The sequence below is a fragment of the Etheostoma cragini genome, chromosome 16 (genome assembly GCF_013103735.1).
Source record: "Etheostoma cragini isolate CJK2018 chromosome 16, CSU_Ecrag_1.0, whole genome shotgun sequence".
In the NCBI taxonomy this organism is placed as follows: Eukaryota; Metazoa; Chordata; class Actinopteri; order Perciformes; family Percidae; genus Etheostoma; species Etheostoma cragini.
Window position 1 is genome coordinate 10,933,823 of NC_048422.1, and position 23,242 is coordinate 10,957,064.

The following is a 23,242-nucleotide window of genomic DNA, read 5'->3' on the forward strand; positions in this document are numbered from 1 at the left end:
TTTGATTTTTGGAAAAAGGCTGCAATGAAACAGAGTGAAAAATTTAAAGGGGTCTGAATACTTTCCGTACCCACTGTAATAGCTGCGAATAAAAGTGAAAAGTGGCCAATGCCACAAGAGAAAAAAAAAAAAAAAAACTAACCTCATGAGGTACATTTTACAATGTTTGAAAAAGGCTTCAAAGGCAGCTTCCAGTTCCCAGATGTAATTGAACAGCACTTTCAACAGTCAAAGCACTTTATCGAGACCCCAGAGAATGGTAAAAAAAAACAAATAAGGGGAAAAGTCACTCTAAACGATTCTGGAAAGACCTCACCAGTTGGAGTTTGCAGGAATTTGATTGTGCTGACATACACAGCTCTAGAATCCTTGAATCATTCGGTTCACATGCTTTGCTGCAGACAGTTCAGAAGGTAATAATCCTCCACTCTGAATGAAAACATACACCAGTTTCATAGCAGGGCGGCACAATCTGTGCTGGTTAGAAATACCAAGCTTTAAAGGAATTTAAAATGAAAAATGCTGGCTGCAAATGAAAAATGTAAATGACAAATAATTGACCCAAGAGCACCTCCACATTTTGGTTGATGGATGGATACTTTCACATAGCCTGTGTTTGACCCATCTCAGTGCAATATCGGATGCCTTGATAATGTTTAAAAAATATATATATTTCTTATTATATTTATTGTGACTGTGACGAGAAATGTCGTATGGTTGTGTTGCACAATGACAATTGAAGTCTATTCCATCTACAGCTGAATTATACTGTTGTGTTTGAGATGTTTGATTCTTGCACAGATTTTTAAAAAAAATACTACTAACCCAATTAAAGTGTCTCAATTTTAAAAATAAGTTGAACAATAAACATAGTCAATGTTACATTTTGCCTTTAAAAACTGAATTTATTTAGTGTAAAAAAACTGTTATTATAGTAACATGTCCAGCCAAAATTAGAACATTGTACTGTATACACTACTGGTCAAAAGTTTGGGGTCACTTATAAATTTCCATACCACTCCATTATTGACAGAATATTAGTGGGTGGCTGATCTTTAATGCAATATCTACATTACCTATTATCAGCAACCATGCATCCAATGTGCCAAAGGCCCATTCTGTTCACTAATCTGTTATCATTTTGAAAAACTAACTGAGAAAACATTGGACAACCCTTCTGCAATTATGTAAGCACATAATGTAATCTGAAAACTTCTGTCCTGGTTAAACAATGCAACTGATCTCAGCTGGTATTTTTTCTATAATGGAGTGCAATGGAATGACCCCAAACCCCAGTAGCGTATGTTAAATATATCTGACTTATTCTGGAATAATCTAACAGCAGAGCAGATGAATGAAACTCCTGTGCTGCTTCCAAATGTAATTGTCTTGCTAAGACTTAATTTGAACGCCTTAAGTGAACGTGTTAACTTGTCTCACCGTTGTAATTTCTTTCTTTTTTTTAAATAAATTTGACGTTAGTTCTTGCAATCCTTTTTAGGCTTCCATTCCCATATTAGCCTCAAACACACTGTCAAAGCCACATGGTGGCTGCTGTATGCTAACAAAAGAAATGAGGAGAGGTTCCAAGAAGTGGAGCATATTGAAAGCCTTTTTAAAGTATTTAAATAATGTGTTTGATAATCAAAGTTGAGAATTGTTGTGGAGTATTGCATTAAACCCAGCATAACAACATGAATCAGACACCTTCTACAGACTTTTTGAGCAGAGCTCTTTTTATGGTATGCACTATTCACAAAATCCTCCTTTTTAGATGTGTTTAATTTATCCACACCGCTTGATATAGATTTTAAAGATTGTCTTGATGTTATACAAAGCAACAGCAGCCCCACATCCTGCGGCTGTCTGCTTTGACGGATTTTAGCCCTTTCTCACTTTTTCATTAACTGTGGAACTATAAATATTAGCGCTGACTGAGAGCAGCGATATCTGCATCACATTACCCACAGCACAAATCACAAACACGTGGCAGGTTTTTTGATAGAAAAGTTGAGCAGCTACTTGTTGGAGCAGCCTGAGCTGTGTCATAATGGGCCACACTCCTCTGCACCCCGACAAGCTAATGGATTTGATTCGTCAGTAAACAAACTGCTCCCTTCAAAACCTTCTTGCTCACTTCTCGCATTTCCTCCCTCACTCTGACACAAAGGAGCCTCGACAAACCTTGAATATATATGCAAGTATACGGCATTCATACCTGTAAGACACACTTGTCCATCTATCTACCCACCTAGCTATTTGAATGCTCAAACTTTAACTTATAAACACTGTGAATTTAACAGATAACCAAACCCCAAAGCTCAGCTATGAGACCTGAAAAACACACACATTCTGAAAGATTCTTGTTAGGAAAAGGCTTGCCCTCCGTATGTGAACTGTTGAAAGTATTTATTTGAAAAGATGAGGGCTAAACTGCCATCCGGCTGTTCACATAAAACCAGCCAGACTTATCTCCACAGCACTGTGTCAGGGCTGGAGAATGGTCTGGCTGCGACCATTATCATTCTGGTATAGGGGATGCTCTGGCTTGCTTGTATTTCTTTTAACCAATCACAAGTTGTCATAAGCGGCCATAAGCCCAGGATGCAGAAATGGTGCCCTTGCTGAATAGATAGCGGCGATAGTGGAAGGGGAAAATTACGTGGGAAATAGGCAGCCGATGGCAGGCGTATACCAACTGTCTCCATTCGGTGAGTCAGACTAAATGAACCATGCTGGAGACGTTTTCCAATATTATCTGCATTATCAACAATTGTATAACCCAACTACAAACCAAGTTATGTATTTAAAAAAAAAAATCTCCTTGAAATTGTATTGTTCAAGCAAAACGAACTGCATTTCTAACATGTTGAAACAATTCAGATACCTGATGATTATGCTACTATGCTAATATGCATAGTCCATTCTTCTTCAATGGTGTCATGAGATAAGATTCTAAAAAGGGACCTTGGCAGGAAAACAGGTTGGGCTTTGAAAGAGCTGAGCTCATAATTGCTTTGGAATTGTGCAATATGTAACATTTATCACCAGTCCAAAGAAGATATACGATGTATCTCTTGTCCTTGCGTCTATTCATGAGTTAAATCAGTGGCTCCTTAAATAGAGTTCATTATAAAGCAACCAAACAGGTTTTTACAGCTGAAGGAATTGGAGGCTTTAGCCAAATAAAGCGGGCATCTACCAAAGTTACTTTTATCTTCATGTTCGTCTGTAAATTAAGTGCAGAATAATTATCATAGTTTAGATGGTGATGTGTGTCTTTGCAATATCATTTCATATTTTTGTAACATGTATATACAGACAGTGATAGTAATAGTACTGCAGGCATATAACCGTGTAGCACTGAAAAGGCTGCATAAGGAAAACAAATATAAAGTCTGCAAATGCACAATCCAATCAATTTGTTTAAAAAAATTAGGTGTTGATAGGGATGCAGCAATTTGCTTTGTTACAAGAAATTTCCCGAAACAAGGGACACTAATTGGAATTACCTCAATGGCAGAATTTTGAGCCTAAAAAGTAATGATGATGGAAAACGGAACTGGATATTTTAGATCAGGATACCTCTAATATTAGCATGGCAGGTCCTGGCTTATCAGCAACCAAAAGCAGTTAATTTCAAGGTTGAGTGTAAGTGCAGTGAATGTTTAGACAACCTTTCCCCATGTCTGAACGTTGGCTGAAAATGCTGTTAAACATAATTACATACAGGTGTGGAGAACAGTAAGGTTGATGACAGGAGACAAATGGGAGAATAGTGTGTCTCCTAGGTGTAAAGGTTATCGGTGAGGTTTTAACTGCTCTTACCAAACATTTACGGAACAACAGAATTAAGAAAATATAATAAAGAAAAATTGAATAGAACATTACACTGAGAGAGAAAATACATATAACAATGATTTCCTAAAATGGTGTAATTTGAAGAAATGTTAATATTGCGTGTTCAATTAGGGTTTGATTTTAAATGTGATGTTTGTCCCCACCCGAGCACTAACTAAGGCAATAAAGTCCTTCTGATTTCCTACTAAATGTTTGAAGAAAGGTGTAAACATGGGGACATGTTGGGGTCTATCTGAATCTGTTGCACAGAAACTCACACATATAACTACACATAAGGCTGCATTATATGGAGAAAATCTAATACCACAATATTTTTGACTAAATACACAGATGCTGATATTGAAGGGTTGACTGTCCTGGTGCTTTTACAAAAATTAACAATTTTAAATAAATTATCAATAACGTGAATATAACAACTCAGTGGGTAATGGCAAATAATAGAACAGCTAGAACAGTCTGGTAAGTTTACATCATTTTACTGTAATAACATATATGCCATATTGCACAAATATCTTGTATTACCTCTGGAAAGCCTTTTCCTTCCCTCTGCATGAAGTAATTCTTCTTAAACTCGTAATAACTGTTGTACTGATTCCAAGACTGCAGAAAGTCAAACCTACAGTAGACAGAGGGAAGAACACATACTGTATTAGATCCAGAGGAAGATAAAGAGCTTCTGCAATATCGGAACAAAAGTTCTTCATAGGAGTTTCTAAAATAAAGATGTGACCGGAGCAAAAGATTTATTTTTCGTGAGAACACTTACCGTGGATCATTCTTGGCACGGACGCTGGCCTCAAACTTAAGACCATTCCTTGCGACGTACTCGGCTAGCTTGTCTATGACTGGCTGGGTGTCAGGTGGTGGGGGAATGATGGCTTGTGCTACTGGTGTGGAAACTTGAGCTTCGGGTTTCGAACTGTTTTCGGGGGGGAAATTAAAGATGTTAAGTTAAGAGAAACGTTTCAGCTATTAAAACAGGTGCGATCTGTTCTTACCTGCGGGTCTAACTGCTCTGTCAGAATGCAGTGTTTCATGATAGTTACCATTTCCTTATACCCTATGCAACTAACAAAACACACACTAAAAATGAAATCACACTTTAAATGTCACTAAAACTGCTGAAATTGGTATAACACAGGGATGTACATTAGTTCCTACCTGGTTTCTGGAACAACAACCGGAGCAGCACAGCTGTTGACTTGAGGGGGAGCTGTAGCTGGCGGTGCCATGGCGATAGTTTTAGGAGGGGTGGGTGTAGTTCCTAGATTAGGCATAGCCTCAGAAGATGTTGGAGGAGCCATGACAGCTGAGGGCATACTGTTATAGTAGGCACTGGCATCTATCCCTGGGGGAGGCGGGGCCAAGCAGAACGTTCCATCAGGAAGCATGTAGTACCCATAATACACTGCTGCTGCATTTGCTGAAAAGAAATGAGAAGGAAATTATTACATTATTTTCCTTCCAGACATGCTTTGATTGTACCTGATATGGGACAAACAGTTACAGTAACTTCATGTGGACACAAACTGCATAATATAATGTCACCTTTTTTCACAGCCATGCAATAAATGCTAGCTTTAAAGTACTCATATTATGCTTTTTGGCTTTTCCTCTATTGTGTTTCATATCTGTTTTGTGAATGTAATAGGTTTACAAAATGAAAAAGCACAAAGTACATCCCAAAGGGACTTATTATCGCCAACAGAATACACTGTTCACAACAGCTCTATTGTAGTCCAGCCTATACTTCCGTGACAAATGTGCATCACTTTGTAACACACGTTAGAATGCTCACTTAGCTGCTAGCATGGTACGCCCTCATACTCTTCTGACTGGCTAGCAGTGCTGACCAAGGTACTGCTCATGTGCTCAAGAGGAGCTGGAGCTATGTGCAGTACAACAAAAATATGTTTTTTGGAAAATTAAATATGCATGCAAACCTATTCTGAAAAAAACGCTAAATACATTTATGAACCTGAAAATGAGGATAGAATGAGCACTTTAAGAGGATCATAATGTTCCCTGTTGTCACAAATATTAATCCAACTCCATAGTGAGCTCAAGGGTAATAAGTTGTGTGTTGCTGTAATGCTTTATAGTGTAGGACGGTAATCTTGGGTTGATTCCCTGTATAGATAAGTAGAAAAGTGAGAAGTACAAAGAAACAATTGTTTCGGCTTTATGTGGAATGATGGTCCGTTCACAATATCTTAGGGATGATTTATTCATTCATTTCACAGTCTTGTCATGGCTATCTTTCTGTTTTAACCTGGTGAAGAACATCAACAGGTCAGGAAAAAGACCCCCGCCACTGGCAATAGAAACTGTCAAAACCATACTTGTTTAGTGAGCCAGTAAATAATAAAAATACCACATTTGTGCTCAGTCCCCGTGTTGCAGTTACATTTTCATGGCCGGAAAAGCTGGAAAAAGATATAGCCTTTTATGACAGCAGCAAGGTTTCCCTTTGAGGCATTAAGTTGACCTCAAACTCACAGGTTTTCTCTTTGTGCTGTATCTTAATATTTCTATACACTGGCATGTAATCTGTAAATGTACACGCAACTAAGAGACAATAAATCTGAATCAAACTAGGTGCTAGCTCAGGACATTGCTTTAGGATTTCCTTTTGTTAGTTTTGACACAGTTGAAAGTATTAAGTGTAAGTAAGAAAGTCAGTAAGTGTGGAGGAAAAGTGTAAGCAGCTGCATTCAAATAGGCCGCTGGACAGCAGCCCATCAGTGTGGTGTTTTTGGTCAGACCTTAAGAGTTAAGGGTTGTAGAATTGTGTGGCTGTGATGAGCCCTCTGTTGCTGAAGCATGCTTTGTGTTGTGGCTGTTTAATGTACTGTGCTGTCCTGTTCACTGTCAAGCTGTTTTTGTTCTACGTTTAATAGGTCTGTTGCGGTAATCAATTTAAATGAACGTAGGGAAGAGGATATCAATCAAGATGTGACCTATCTCCCCGTTATCAGTGGGTTTGCATTACAAAGACTCTTCATTGAGTGTTGAGAGACTTTTCAAGGGAGAGGGGGATGGGCGATACAGGGGCATACACAAAATAATTGGTTAGTGTCAAAGTGGAGACAGTGTGATTCTAACACATTCTAGTCACTGAGCTGGTTGACTTTAATGACACAACATCCAATTTTCTCTACGCAGGTAAACAGAAAACCACAGCAAGAACTTGCATTTAGAAAACATATGTTACGGTTAAAATAGTCTGGCTCGGGCACCTAGATAGCCCGGTTGGTAGAATGGGTGCTCATGTAATATATATATATATATACACACACACACATACACACACACACACACACACCCCCCGCAACAACCACCGTGTCTCTTGCACGCTACATCTCTGCCACCCAGGACAATTGTGATTTTTTTTAAGAGATACAAACAAGCCAGAGCGTTTTTCCCTTATCCCGGAATGGATAGGTGGTGTAGACGGATCATACTCCAGCGCTGACACAGAGCTGTGGAATAACTTATTATCCACACCCTATATTAACATAAGTGGCAAAAAGAAATGTTCAAAGGGGAAGAGAAGGCTTTTTTATTAGACCAAGCGTATCTACATGGATGGGCACATTAACAGCCCCCGTTTTGACTAACAATGCATATCAAGAGCATTATGCATAATGCAGCTAGGTCATCCACAACCAATTTACTAACATCATCAACTCTACTTCTGCAGCAAGATTATAAAAGATTATGTCAAAGGACAAACTCCACAATTGTCTCAGGTAAGAATACATTTTAATAGGTTTATTTAAGCTACCATTTCAGGAGAGGAAGAAGAAATTGAAAAAGTCCTTAAGCAGAAGTGTGATGAATACAGTGTAGTACATACACACGAGCCTGGCATTGTTTGGAATTTCACGGAAGCTGTAATCTTTTATGTCATTAATTGTAAAAATGTAATTTTAATTTAGTTCAAAAATGTCGCTAAGGGGAAAAGGGAAAAAAGTTGCTGAATCTAGCAACACAGACGCTAAGTTGGCAACACTGTTTTCATCGAGACCGACGCTATGTGTATGGAGGGGAGGGGCTGTGTATGTATGTAGAGTGACAGAGAGGCGGAGGAGAGCAGGGAAAGGAAATGCAGCTGAATGAATGTGTGCTTTATATAGCGTTAAAAAAATGAAACGCAATGTGTGGCGACCGGTGTTGATTGTGCGGCACACTGCCAAAAATTAGTCTATGAGTGGGAAACATTGTGTTATTAAACCTTCTCAGGCTGTGGCAAGATCTAATCGGAATTTTGCACATACCAAGGACGCAAATTGATTGAAGTCTGACCTGACCCACAACTCAGGTGGTCGAGAAAGTGTGGACCTAAGAGCTGGTTCAGGTTAGGTCCTCTGGTTTTCAGGATGAGTGATCTGCCCGGGATGATCTTTAAACTCAATGTTACTTTGCTGAAAGGCGTTGCAAATGCCTTTGCAGCAGTTATAGACTGTGGTCAGCATTAGAGAGTGAGGAGCTGTTTTATACAACCATAAGGAAGTCAAACTCCAGCAGCAGAGTAGGGCACTGGGCTCAGTGGTAGATAAACTAGGGCAACCCTACTAAGATAAAGATACCAGTATACCCAACATGGGATGAACACTGTAAGAGTCTATTTTTTCTCAAAAAAAACATGTATACTCACGGTCAGCAGTGTACTGCGCTGGTGTGCTGGATGCAGCTGGGAGTGTCACTTCCTCTGGTTTTGGAGCCTCTGTTGCTGTGCCATTCCTTTCCTGTCTGGCTTTCCTTACAAGTGCTGCCAGAGGATGGTCTGGGTCCATCACTTTGAGAGGCTGCAGAAGAAAGAGACCAGTTTGGTACAAACAGTCTATGATTCTATATTATTTTTTTGTAAAGGAATACTTAAACCATTAAGATCACACCACATGCATATTAAAGAAGATATATTTTACAATATAATAGATGTACCAAATAGTCAACGCTGTATGACATCAGAAACCATGAATTGCAATGCAATATTTAAGGATATACAGAATGTAATAGTTAACCACATAAAATATGAACTATGCATCCTTAGTAGACAATTAAAGTGTCTGGTTAAAAAAGAAAAGCTCTCACGATGGGTGGAAACTACTAAAAGGAGCTCACAGTGTTTCTTTAAAGGTCCCATGGCATGACAATTGTGTTTTATGAGGATTTTTAACATTAATATGAGTTCCCCCAGCCTGCTTATGGTCCCCCAGTGGCTAGAATGGCGATAGCTATAAACCAAGCCCTAGGTATCCTGCCTTAGAGAAAATGAAAGCTCAGATGGGCCGATCTGGAATCTTGCCCCTTATGAGATCATAAGGAGCAGGGTTACCTCCCCATTCTCTGCTTTGGACGCCCAGAGAATTTGGCCCAACTATGAGAGAGAGACATCATGGCTTTCAAATGAGCAAAGTTGCAGTTGATCAAGGCCCCCCCCCCCCCCCCCCCACTACTCAATAGCTACAAACATAGAAATTGCACATACTAAGGAAAGCTCGTCGTGGTACTGGCACTAGTGACTATAATTCTACACCAAGGCTGAATTTTAGGAAAGAAACTTCAGATATGGTATTAGGGGACCACTAACGTCTATATAAATGCATCCAAAAAGCAGCATGTCATGTGACCTCTAAAAAGACATGCTTCCATTCTTGATGCTCTGTCAAAAGCCTAATGGCTGTCCTGACAAAACACATGAAAGTACCAACACAGAACTGTAACAGCATCAAGACAGGCAAACAGAATATAGTTATTAGAGAATGCAGTAACAGACTTAGGAGAGCACTAACTATATGTAAATGTAATTTAGAAGGCACGCAGTGGTTGCCTAGAAGATAAAATTGCAGCATTCATTCATAACCCTATAATACATTTTCCATTTAACTCCTTTACATGAGCAGCCTATGGTTAGTGTTCAATAAAAATAAAAATAAACATTCTCCTACTTCACAAGATACATAAGACATTTAAAACCCTTGAAAAATGCTCAAAGGCAAAAACCAGGCTGTTTTTTCCTGACTTCTGTGAAAACATCTCTCCAATCTCAAAAACACAGATTTCAAAGACAGCACAGCAATATAACGTAGCAACTGTAAGCAACAGGTAAAGCTCCACACTGGGTGACCTACATTCTATTTACATACCTTCACCAGCTCCTCCAGGCGAGAGCACTTTGTTGGGGCAAATAGGCTGGGATGGAGGTAATTGCCATCTCCATCCTCATCTGAATCATCAGAATTGGATTCTACAGCAAAAAAAGGAATTAACACATGTTTAACATTATATTTAATGCACTAGAGTGTTAAAGGGGCTCTACGCAATGTCACACATTTTTTACTTACTACACTCTTCTGTTTGATTGTTCAGGTATTACAGATGTGATATTTCTGAATTATTTACAGCACATGACACTCCTTGATACTGCAAATGTAATATCCGTGGAAGGAAATGACACCTATGGATTCAGTGACTGCTTTCCTAAACTTACCTTGGGGCTGCTCTTGCTTCTTGGCGGAAACAACGTTGTATCGACCTTCCTTCATGGCCCGCAGGATGTGTTTGTAGTAAGGGTTCAGGTAATGGTCAAAACGGAGAAAGTCAAACTGGGAGTTTCCGGACTGCTTAGCTTTCAAGACTATCTCAAACTGAGCCCCCTGCTGAGATACAAAGTTGGCTGTCCTCTCGATGATGTTGTGGGTCTTGATGGTTGCCGGCTACAAAAAAAGATAAAAATAATGACCATTTATGTTTTAAACAGAACATGTTAAATGTAGACACTGATTTCATGACCAAATTCTTGGTTTCTGAAAACAGGAAATGTGTATTTTGACTTTTATAAAAAGTTACGCTTTTTAATTTGAAATTGGTTGATAATTTCCAGAATTCCAAGCTTTTTCTGGAAATTTCCAACCCTTTAGATGGATGAGAATGAGTGAACCTGACAGCTGTACATAGCATTAGGATGCAAAGCGCAGTTTAATAAATAGCTTCTTCATACCAAGGACACAAGCCCTTTAGACTCCAAGGGAATTTCATGCCAGGCACTCTAATGTTCATTGTGATAACATTACTTCTTAAAATACACATGGGGTGGAAACCAGTGAAACAAGAAAAGTTCCATTATTCATTCAGAATTGTTTCCCTTGTGTGCTTTTAATGATTAATCATTGTCATTACCTAGAGAGTGCAGAGAAGTGCAGCGATCTCCAAAAGAACATACATATCTCATCAAGATGAAAGTCATAATAAATACTACCTTTCAGGACACTGGCCAAAAAAAGATGCAGTGTCCAACATTAAGATCATTATTATTTTCTAAGCAACCAAGGACTACCTGACATACAAGGGACTTTTGCACTCTGATTTACGGATTTAGCAATTAGGTAAAAAGAGGGTGTGTAATACTTTTTTTATGTTGACATGATATACACAAGGTAATCATCCTCTGACGCACCTATAAATGAGCAACAATGTTGCCACGCCAAACACCCAAAGCAAAACATAACTAACGTGTAATGGTTAGAAAGCATGCCAGTAACCTGAAGTATAACACACAGTTTACAGCCATTTGTTATCTTATGTACACACAGAAAGAAGAGCCCTCTTGCCCCTTCAACTAAGGTGCATGCCAATTAATTGGGGCATCCTCTCCAATCTGAGACATTTCTTGCATATCATTCCCCTTTTTTCACATTTATATATAACTATCAAATATCAAAAATCTACTAAGAATAGCCTTAAATAATAAGATTAGATTACCGATGAACTCTGAAATCTATTGAGAGAGAAGGATATTCCTTCACAATCTAGGGAATAGACATTAAGATTATATGCATATCGTGTACAGCGGCTACGGTATGCTGTGCTCTGTTTCTATTAACAAGGGTATTTTGCTGTTTTATACCCAGCATGCTATAAACTGATTATGCAGACAGTGCATAAAAACTTGTCTTTCTTGTCATGCATGACAAGTGGCAGCTCTTATGCATGAGCTGAAGGATCAGAGGGATCTGATTTTGGACTAGCCTGATCCTGAGGGAAGGTTTTCTGACACAAAAAAAGACACACAGGACAAAGCAACAGCAAGCCTTTTTAAAACATTAAGTCTGTAAGTATTTATTGTCTGTTATCATTGGACATTATGTAAATGTGAAGCATTGCCTATATTTATAGAAGTATATTTTTACATACAACGAGCGTGTGCCATTTGGAAGCAGAGGTGTGGTCACATCATAACAATGAATACACTTTTAACCCTTTCCAACTTTTCTTTTTTTATTTTTTTTGGGGGGGGGAGAAGAAGAGGTGCCATTTCACATAGCAGATGCTTGAATTGCTATTGATTAGGCTGTCATCTGATGACGGGATGTGTCAGGATCTGAGCGGCTTACCACCTCAAACAATAATGATTTCCAATAATTGGCATATTGTTACCAAGCGGGTCTCTGTGAGGACATTCCCGGAAACAATACTGTATTAAGTTACAGCTAATGCAAACCAAACATTTCCTACTGCTGCAACTGCACATTAAAAATATTTGACTGGCAAAACAGGGGTGGCTTTTTGCATAAAGCAGTCACAGGAAAAGCAATGCGTTTGTCAAAGAGCTTGACACTGACCGCCATCGTTTATCAAAATCTGACATTTTTTTGACAGTGGATCAGTTTGAAATATTGCAGGGAGTAGGCTGTTGGAAAAAAAAAATAGCAGCCACAGTGGGCTGTTAGGAAAATTACTGCACACCTCCAACTTCTAAGAAAGGTAAAAAACAACTTTCACCTTCGCAGTCGGCAGACTCATGCCGAGTGTATCATAAACTCAGCTCACAGTTGCTTACAGAATAATGGAAAAATACCTGTTTTAATACCTGAATCTGTAATAAAGCAAAAATGTTTGTTCTGCTGCCCCCAGTATTCTGGGACCTGTAGTATTAAACCACATTTGCTGTCAACACTGGTTACCACAATTAAATACGGTGTTGCCAAAACAACCAGGACTGAAATCTTAAGAATTTACAATTTAATTATGTTATTTTAATTACATTCTTTTGTATGAAATGGTAGCCTATTAAAACTATATATATGTATATATATATACACTAATAGTTAATTTTGGAGTCACAAATTGCCAATAAGAGAATGGTTCCACTGGATTCGGTTATTGTGTCAACTTGCTGTACGTATGGATACAAAAGCATCAACATTAGTAAGCCAGCTGGATATGTAATGCTCACCAGTTCCACATCAGGAGGGATAGAGAGTCCTGGGGGAGCAACAAACGGTTCTTCACTCTCCTCAGGCTCTGCCTCTTCTATGCATGTGGAGAGAGTTTAGAAGAAGAAGTAAAAGATTAAATCTTGTCAATCATCTGTAACAAAAAAGTAATATTCCCTGCTGGTTGAGTAACGTGGGAGTCCTTTTAGGGTCTTAAAATGGCTTAAAAAAGTGGGATATCATGATAATATACTACAATCTTTATTCTCTATCCTTTCCTGTTCATCTGCATAGGTAACATGTAAACTAGATTAACATTTTTAGTGTTTTGCTGTGTAGATTTTGCACAGTAATGAAGGAGACAAGCCCTTTAATTTAAGACATAGCACCTTTAATCCGTTTCTACAGATTGTCTGTACATTTCTACATTTGTTCCTTAACGGTGTGCCATTGGTATTTTTAAAATCTGTTGTTGGCAAGGCCTGAAAGCCATGCAGCGTCTATGTGTTTAACCCATCTTATGTCTCAACTCCACTTTAGTGATAATACAATGTCCTTCCAAACAGTGCACCAATTTTAAAAGAAGACACATCTTAATCATCACTTTAACTATATAACAGGATTATTATCATGGTTGACTAGCTTGTCTTTGGCTGCCAATTCTAAAGTGGCATATTATGTAAAACTCAAACCCATCAACATGGCTGTACTCGCACTTTCTAAAGGCAGTCCAGCATCCTTTCTGTTAACCCTGTGAAAGTTTCTCTATTCAAAGCTGCAGTATGGCCACATACTGACTCAGCAGCGCTATGCAAAAAGAAGGCAACAGAGCTGAATAGGACAACCAGTAGTCTAAAATAGGTAGAAATACGTCGAATTTAGGTATTTCTGTGAAGGTAGGTAAATTTAAATAAATTCAGCTAAAAGAAACTGGATCAGGAATTCAGCTCTATGAACACCAAACAAGCCTTTCAAAAAATAAATACACCCACAGGACAGGAACCAAAATTCGGGTTAAAAACAATAACCAACCCCACTTCATTTGCAGAGGACCTGAACATCTTCTAACCAAGGTTTGACACAGCTAAGATAGATGCAAGGGGATGCTGGAGACCCTACACACCCTGGAGCCAGTACACCTTGCTCCTTTCACAGTGGAGGATGTCAGGAGGTGCAAGCCATGATTCTGAGCCACTTTTCTCAGAATCATGTAGAATTGCCTCAGTGCCAACCTTATGGAAAAAAGCTACCATCATACCAATACCAATACCCAAGAAACCCCGCCCACCAGAACCAAACCACTACAGACCTGTTGCACACTTTCTGGAGAAAGTCATGCACAAAACCCTCCTCTCAGCTCTCTAATCAAATCTGGACCTGCATGGGTTTGCTTACAAAGCCAATAGGGGGACTGAAGATGTTGGGGCATGCCTCCTTCACTCTCTCCTGAAACACCTGGTAGTTACGGCAGACTCCTCTTCATAGATTTCAGTTCTGCATTCAATACAATGCAACACCATCAGATGATCAGGAAACTCCACCACCTCCATGTACCTCCATGTACCTCCGACCCTACTCTACAAGATTCACAGCTTGCTCAGTGACATGCATGCCGCAATCAGTCAGGGTAGGCACTTAAATCCACCACATACTTCAAATACTTTGATGACACTGCCCAACTTGCACTCCTCAATGACAATAAAGCTATCTCAGCCTACCAACACTTGGTCTCACACCCCACAAAATAGTGCACCAACAAATACCTCCATTTGAATATGAGTAAAACCAAAGAGCTATTTATCAACGCCCCCAGAACACACAGAACCGCCCAGGACATCTCTTACAACCAATTTGCATACATAACGAAGCAGTTGAAATGGTAGGGATTTTCAAATACATTGGACTCACCCTAGGCAATAAACTGAGTTTTGATCCGCAAACTTAAAGCATTCTCTGTTGCTCCTCCCTGTTGTCCCCCACTATGACTGTATAGGTTCCCCGTTTTTCAACATGTTAATTACCACCAGCAGAAACAAACTCACTCGCGTCACTTAGATTACATCAAAAAATAATTGGCCTTCCCACCCCCAAACCCAACAGCATAATATACTACAATCTGTAAAGAACACCAAATGCAAAGAACAGACAATCGCACATGACCCCAGTCATCCCCTCTACCCCTCCTTCACATTGCTTCCATCAAGGTGCTAATATATGTCCTTGGACTAGAGAGGGGTCCGCTACAGTAAGGTGTGTACCTTCTGCCATTTCATCCCTAAATGAAGCTCCCTGCGGTGCTTGATGTTTCCTGTATGTGTATGTATGTATATTTGGCCCTATACAAACAAAACTAATTTTCCCAGTGTATAATAAATAATAATAAAACATCTATCTATCGATCATGTTCAGACAGTTAATTAACAATTAAGTTAATAATTGTTTAATTTATATTGTGATTAGGTGTCTCCATATCTCTCAGCACAAGCACTCCTTTTGAGGCTACAAATTTGCCATGTGGTGGGCAACTTTTTCATGATTTTGCATTTGTGATCATATCATAGACTTTGAAGATGCAAAGCAAAAACACGACAACAAGCAAAAACTATACGCGCAGAGGGGATTCAACTGAAACCTGCACAAAATATTAATGGCCAGTGTGACATTACCCTTCACTTATTCCCAAAGGACAAAGTATACTGTCATCTAGAGTTTTGGCAGATGTATTCATAAACTGAAGCTCTGCACTCACCCTAGAAAGAGACATCTAGTATTCTGCTTAACTGGCTGGGACAAAGAGCAAGAGAAATCGCTTCCAGCGACTTCTACATCAAATATTTAAAGTTGCAGGATATTGTGTGTGTGTGTGTGTGTGTGTGTGTGTGTGTGTGTGTGTGTGTGTGTGTGTGTGTGTGTGTGTGTGTATGTGTGTGTGTGTGTTCAGATACAGATGGATGACAACCAAAATTGACTTGATGCTGGTGCTCACAGGTGATTAGCAGTCAAAATGTCAAACCTCCTTCCATTCACGGCTTAACTTTTAAAAATATGTCCATGCTACAACTACAGGAACTCATAAGGGGGTTGTTTCAAATAGTTCTACTAAACCTGTATGGCGGCATTGTGTAATATATAATTAATTATAACAAATAGGTTTGACACTTTACACAATGGGCTCTGCAGCAAAAAACTCAGGGTTTATACCTGCAGATGGACGCATGGATTACAATACTAAAATGGATTAGACAGACCTGCTGTGTTCTTCACAGCGGACAAAATTTCAAAGTCACGCAGTTAAACAGTAGACATGGCAGAGATCCCACCATAAGCATGTCAAGGACAGAAGGGGTATAATAAAGATGCCTGGTTTTCAAGCAGGACATTTTCATGCATACAGTAATGTGATTAACTTGAATAACTTAAACTCTGTTTAATTTATAGGGCACTATTCCGAAAGGGTTTGCCCTTTGCCTTGTTAGCTCTACCTTTAAAATTTGTGTTATGCGTTTAGCTTTGCCTGGTTTTGTCGCCTTGTTTCTACATGAAAGTGTGTAAGTACAGTATGTGTGTGTTTCTAAAAGGGACTATCTGACTGCTTTGGCAAGTCTGTCAGTGATGTGTTCTCACCAGTTTCCCTGTTAGCCTCCTCCTCCTCAGTGGGCTGAGACGGGTCATAGTAGTCAGCACTGTATTTGAAGGCCACTGCATTGTAGGTGCCTTCATCGGCCAGAGCCTCACTCAGACGTTTGTACTCCTCCTCTGTGGAAAACAAGTAAAATACACAATGGTTAGACATTTACTACAATGTTAATGATCATTGTAAATCAGATTGCAGAAACTGGCCATGACTTTCTATTCTGATGTGGCACTGGACAACTTACAATATTGTATGCATTATAATAATTAAGTTGGCACCAAATGTTTGATGACATTCTTATGGCATTTTTAAAACCTATAGTGATATCTCGCGTGTGATCAGGAGATGATGATGGAGACTTCAAAGATGACAAGTCTAAAGATTTTAGATCATGTGCAGCTTTATTCAAACAGTGAACCGACTTTCATGACAAAGAGAGCCGCCTCTGTGCACACACGGATGTCTATACAAGAGTGACCAATAAACGTCAGAATAACTGTTTTTATATTCTTCTTGTCAGGCATAGGTCAGTTGATCTATTTCTGTGAGACAGGATTACCTTAAAAACAACTCTTTATTTGTGAGACACTTCTAATAGTTTTACACATTCCGATCTATTCCTGGAAACTAGTGTCCCCTTCATGCTGACCCTGCCCTGGAAGCTCCCTGAGAATAGTTAAGTACATCTGAACACTTACACGCACATAGGAAAAAGGTCCTGAAGAAAATCACATCTACCCAAATATTAACGAGGCAAAGTGTTTCTAGTCCTGGTCAGACCTCAACACACAAAGTCATTCATCTGCATCCCACTGTGTAAATCGCACCTGTTACAAGAGTTTTTTAGCTTACACTTGCAGAGTACGGCTTGTAGTTGAGTCAGACCGAGGTCGGATCATATTACACACTGATGCCTTTGAGGACCCTGGATGCTTAACAAAACAGGATCTAAAAAACATGTTTGTACTTTCCATAGTAAGCTAAGCTACTCTGCTATTTTGACCAATACACAGATGTTCTGTCGACATTTATATGGTTGATTTTACAGCACTATCTCTTGTATTAACTGATATTAGTTATTATGGAACAATAATGCTATTAATTCCATAAATATTACATGTGACTGAAGGATTGTAATCTAAATTGTGAAAAGTACTTGTACATGCACACTGATCAATAGAAAAGAAAGAACTACATACTGGTAGCTAGACAAATATACATAGTTATTCGGCCACAGACACTAACAATCCATATGTCTGTGAATATGTCTGTATGGCCAATATCTCGCTTAAAATGTTTTCAGAAACCCGTTTCAGTCTACTATTTTTGTAAAATATGACATTGTATTCCGTCCAAGCCGCCATGACAGTGGTTTGAAATTTTGAAGCAGCCAGGCCCACTTTACACGTTCATCCAATCAGCTGCAAGTCCTGGGCGTGGAGCATCAACTGTGGATGTATGACGTTGCAACACCCCGCTTCAGTTGTGCCGCAAAAAATGGACCAGAACTGTAACCCTTTTCTATTGAAATTCATGGCCAACTATATTTTTAATAAATAAAACAAGGGCAGAATTGCCACTAAAAATGTCAATATTTCTAATGCTTTCCTGCTGTCCCTTCAGTGGACAGATGGGTAATAGCCTAAGTGAATGGGGTTAGGCCGCTATATTCAAGGACAAACTAGCTGCAGGGAGTGAGTGTGTGTGTGTGTGTGTGTGTGTGTGTGTGTGTGTGTGTGTGTGTGTGTGTGTGTGTGTGTGTGTGTGAGAGAGAGACACAAATCATGAGCTGACTCATTCTGTCCCATCGGTGTGGACATAAGACACCATATTTCACATAAAACTGTGGCTTAGTGATTCAATTAAAGTCATGAAATCTGTCTTTCAGAAGTGTGTTTCATTATAATGTAAAGCAACTAAGATGCAAGTATCAAAGAGTTGAAATTGATTTCCATAGAAATGCAGCTGTTAACCTCAGAGATAAAGCCAGTCTTCTCTAAAGAGATAGAAAGCTGAGAGTGCCTTAGAAGGGGATTTAACACCGTGGACAATTCTAGAACAATCCTTTGTTAAGAAGCCTATATTAAAGTATATAACGAACGTAAGAGTTTTTTTAATTTTATGACTGTAGATATAGGCTTTTCATACTGTTGTTAGTCGGTGGAAAAAGTGTTAAAAAGAGGACACAGAGATTTAAAATTTTAGGGACACTAATTCAAACACTGAGAAGACATTTTGACTTTAAAACTAAAGCCAGACATAAGCAATACAGGCAGAAATAAACACCCTGAAGTGTCAAAGAATTGAGAGCATTCCAAACTGACAGAGGCCACGCCACTGTGCCATGGTGGTAGTATTAGTTATGGTTTGCACTGCAACCTTTGCTGCCACCAGCTTATTAAGCAAAAATGAGAGCTGCCTGCAAGGACCATTATCTGCCAGTACAATACAAAGGTTAGGACTGCTGCTGATGGAAATGAATATCTACCAGTGGATCAAGCCATTTTTAAGTGTCATATAATTATGCCAGTACAAAGGTAGCGACATATGCCAATGTTTACGAACAAATACACCTGAAACAACAACGACATGATGCAGCTATGACATTCCCCTGTCATGTCATAACACGATCCAAAAAAAGATTAGTGATTGATGATTGATGGGCTCACAAACATTCCAACAGGAATACTACACTGTCTGTTAGCTAGCCGCCTTCATTAAGTGTGAACAATCATAACTCAATCAAGAAATAAAAGCAGATATTCACTTTGATATCATCCAGCTTGATCCACTAAGGGCAGATCACATTAAGATGTGCCATTAGTGTGTGTTAAGTGTCAGAACTAGCACCCTGCCTACCTTGTCTGGCCTCCTCTTCCAGCAGGTCAGTGTGCAGAGCCAGGTACCTCTCCTCATCGCACAGCGCCTCAATCCTGGCCTCCTCCTCTGACAGCTGGTAGGATGTATTCCATGACCCGCTGTCGTACTCTGAAAGGTCATGTAAGTGACCGCGCCCATCGTATCTGTTGGATGGTAACAAGGATTAGAGAGAAGGAAGTTGACTAAGCCTTTTATACACAATATGGACCCTACTTACCAAGAGAGGGGGACCTAAAACCCAAACTTTACATCAAGAAAGCACTATCTCTCAAAGTCTGTCATGGGGGTGTATACTTGTAAAATTCTTAAAGCTGTGATAATTTCTCATTATACAGACAACACGATAATGCACTAATTAAGTCCTTGGGCTTAATTGTTGATTGTGCTCTTTAGATATCTAGCCAGCTTTCTGTTGCTATTTTCTTCTTGGACAAGTCTTACAAACGAAAACCTTACATCAAAAGGAAAAAACGAAAAGGGAAACAAACAAAGCAACTCGTCTCTTACCTTACAGGGTTCAATTCCCCCCCTGTAACACTCATCATTACTTCTACATCTGCAAAGAGAGTTCCATTCACACAAACCCGAGCACATAAATACCTATCCGCAAGAACCCAAATGGACGACATTTTCCAGGGTTCGTCCCTCTACGCCACTTCTCAGTTGCAGTTTCTTCATGAAGACAAAGAAATGGGGTGCTGTAGTTGGCATTCGGGGTTTGGCAGGACCCCTTAGCCTACCTTACTGGGGAAGAAACTGGGTTATGTGATAAAGACACACATTCAAAGGCTGTACAAATAAAACACAAGTTGGGTCACTGCAGGTCAAGGTGATTCAAAAGAATGGACTATTTTAAGATTAGTCATTTTTTTAAATGTTCTGCATCAAGGTGGCAAACAAACATTACTTAATCACCTGTAAAAGGCTGAAAGCACCTGTTAGTCAAACCCCGCTGTTTCAAATCGACATTGAGATATTTTGAATCACCTTAACTGCTGTAACCTTAGTCTTGGTTAGAATTTGCTCTGGCCTTGTGGATATCAGCACATCATAGGTCATTTCCTTTGTGTACACATACGCATTTTCTGCTAAATTCAATTTGAAAAAGGAAGAGAAAGAAGGAAATATCTTCTATGTTATACTCCATTTAGACTGTCATTTTATTCTATAAAGTATGTCGGAAGTAAATGTTTTCCAGACGAAATTCTGCCAACATATCAAGATGCAAAGCCTACCTAAAAGCTAATCTTTGTAGTCCTAAAAGACACTGTAATACTGTTGTTTTGGTCTGTGAAATATACGCCATTGCTAGGAGGTACACAGCACAAACTAATGCAGTCAAATAAATACAGCTCTGCAACAAAAGCTATCTTCATAAAGATTACAATATTTCTTTTTTAATTAAACTGGTTTACATTAGTATTACTAAACCTTGTCTACGACATATGTGTCGATGTTGTATTACACTGCAGTAGTTTTAGCTGGTGTGGTGATAAATTGGCAACTGAGTGTACATTGATTGCTCAGCGTTATGGCTAATGTTAGCAAATACTGGCAGCGATTTGCATCTTCACATGTTATTCTAGAAACTTCAAATACCATTTGTTTTGAGTTCAGGACATCCAAAAACAAGTTAGCAGACAAGGAATAAAACATTCGTCGCCAGTTGCAGGTATTTCCAAGCTTCTGCAAGACAAACTCCAAGTGGTTCCTTGAATATTGAAACAGGCTAACGGACAGGCTAGATGGTTAGCATAATGTTTCGGTCTACGTTTGTTCAACCGACCTATCAATCATGATGCTTTTTTCCCCCATCCATGGGATAAGATGTTTTCCATGTTCGTGGTAAAGAGCCCTTTCGTCGTCTGGAAACAGTTTGCAGGCATATCCGAACACCAAGAGATCGGCGTATTTATCACTGTCACTCACATCCTTCTTTACCGGTTTGTTGTTGTGGTCCTTCTTTGCGGCTCCGCGACGATACATCTCCCAATTACTCGTAAACACAGATTAACTAAGACAGAGTAGTAATGAAGGTACATTAAAGGTTTTCTGAGAACCAAATAGTTTGCAGATGGCCAAAATGTTTCGATATTCCGTGATGTTATACACCAAAATAAAATTCTACGCCGTCGCCATGTTGGAAACCAAGTAAATGCAACTGTGTAACCGGTTCGCACTTACGACAATTTGTCTGCCTTGTTGAAACGATATAAAATTTACATTTATGAGCATTGTGACATTTACAAATATATGTCAATTTGTCCGAGCCGTACATTTTCTTTAAGTAACAAGCATGTATAAGAGTCGTTTTGTTGCCACTGTAGTCAGTTTCTCATCTGTGGAATGTGCTGGTGGTGAATAGATCTAAATATGGCACTGCTATTGCAGTGAAACTAAACTGATCAAGTAGGCTAACCCACATTATAAATTAATGTGAGGCTATTTTTCAAAATTGCATCTGTTTATTAGACGCACGAGGAGCGAAACAAGAGTGATTAGGTTTAAAAATATTACCCTAGGTAAATATAATATAGTAAAAGTGACTTGAGGACAGAGTATATTTGTTATATAAATAGAGCTTTTTATCTAAATCAGAAACTAGTAACAGGCATGTGTCTAACCAGTAGTGATTAAAAAAAAAAACTATAACATGTGTAAATATTGCTCTGCGTGTTTAAACCTGTTTACTACAAATCTTCATTAGCTTACTGCTGCTGACCATATTGTGATTGCCTTATTGTTAGATACTTTTTTTTTTTAGAACGGGCAACATTGCTTGGAAATAGCTAGTGTCAGTATAAAAAAACAATTCAGTTTTATTTAGAGTGTAAAATCACAACATGAGTTGTCTCAGGAGTCCGGACACTTTACAGTAAGTGTCAGTCTACAAAACACTATAATTTACAAAGAACAATAATAAACTCAGATTACAACACAAAAGGTGTGTTCATTCTCAATTTGTGATGCAATTTCTCTATCTTTGCATAGCAAATATTTTTTGCTGCAATATTAGGCCTAAATGTTCTGAATGTCGAGCACTGAACCTTTAAATCTTGAAAATGTTGATGCCCCTGCTTTTTGAGGCCATGAATCTAGCACATAATTATTCATGCTCCACATAAATAAATTGAATTATTTAGGTTGACTTGGGTAGATTATTCCAGCATTCTAGAAAAGATGTGGTTGGTGCAGTGAAGAGAAGAATAGCTAATCAGCCAGTACAATGGCCTTTCAGACTATTGAAGAGCAGCAATATTGGAAAATGTTTGGGAACAATAAGATTACGTTTTAGATGAAAGGAACTAAACAGCCATTAAGCAATACTGACCTTAAACGCAGACTATACTGCAAGTAGATTTTATGATTTTTACAATTTAAAAAGGTAGCTCTTCCAGCAGGAATCATTGAAAGTTTGGTACTAGGTTTGATTAGATTGTTATTTAGTTGTGTCCCTGAAAAAAAAAATTATGTTATGCCTCCCCAGTTCGGTTCATGTCTTTTCCAAGCACGCAAAAACTGTACCAGTCATCTCTTACACAAACCTGGCTGGACAGACAGTGGAACTGAATCAGTCCGTGTTTTCCAATGAGCGCATTGTAACAAAAATATTTGGGAATACTGTATATAGCATGCTGGATAAGAC

The 23,242-nt window shown here is 38.9% G+C and overlaps 1 protein-coding gene across 3 annotated transcripts in view; it reads right to left on the reverse strand.

Annotated features, from left to right (window-relative positions):
• The window catches only part of sfswap (splicing factor SWAP), a 51,747-nt gene extending 29,988 nt beyond the window's left edge, over positions 1 to 21,759 (reverse strand). For 2 of the 3 annotated variants that reach the window (XM_034895902.1, XM_034895901.1), the window contains exons 1-10: positions 21,383 to 21,759; positions 19,576 to 19,739; positions 16,707 to 16,838; positions 13,103 to 13,179; positions 10,358 to 10,583; positions 10,014 to 10,114; positions 8,522 to 8,672; positions 5,023 to 5,284; positions 4,628 to 4,780; positions 4,384 to 4,477 (exon numbers count right to left, since the gene is read on the reverse strand). In XM_034895902.1, the coding sequence (XP_034751793.1) occupies positions 4,384 to 4,477; positions 4,628 to 4,780; positions 5,023 to 5,284; positions 8,522 to 8,672; positions 10,014 to 10,114; positions 10,358 to 10,583; positions 13,103 to 13,179; positions 16,707 to 16,838; positions 19,576 to 19,739; positions 21,383 to 21,582 (1,560 nt within the window). In that variant the 5' untranslated portion in view covers positions 21,583 to 21,759. Of the gene's footprint in view, positions 1 to 4,383; positions 4,478 to 4,627; positions 4,781 to 5,022; positions 5,285 to 8,521; positions 8,673 to 10,013; positions 10,115 to 10,357; positions 10,584 to 13,102; positions 13,180 to 16,706; positions 16,839 to 19,575; positions 19,740 to 20,196 lie in introns of all 3 variants that reach the window. The other variant, XM_034895903.1, reaches the window with a different exon arrangement.
• Between the last annotated feature and the right edge of the window lie 1,483 nt (positions 21,760 to 23,242).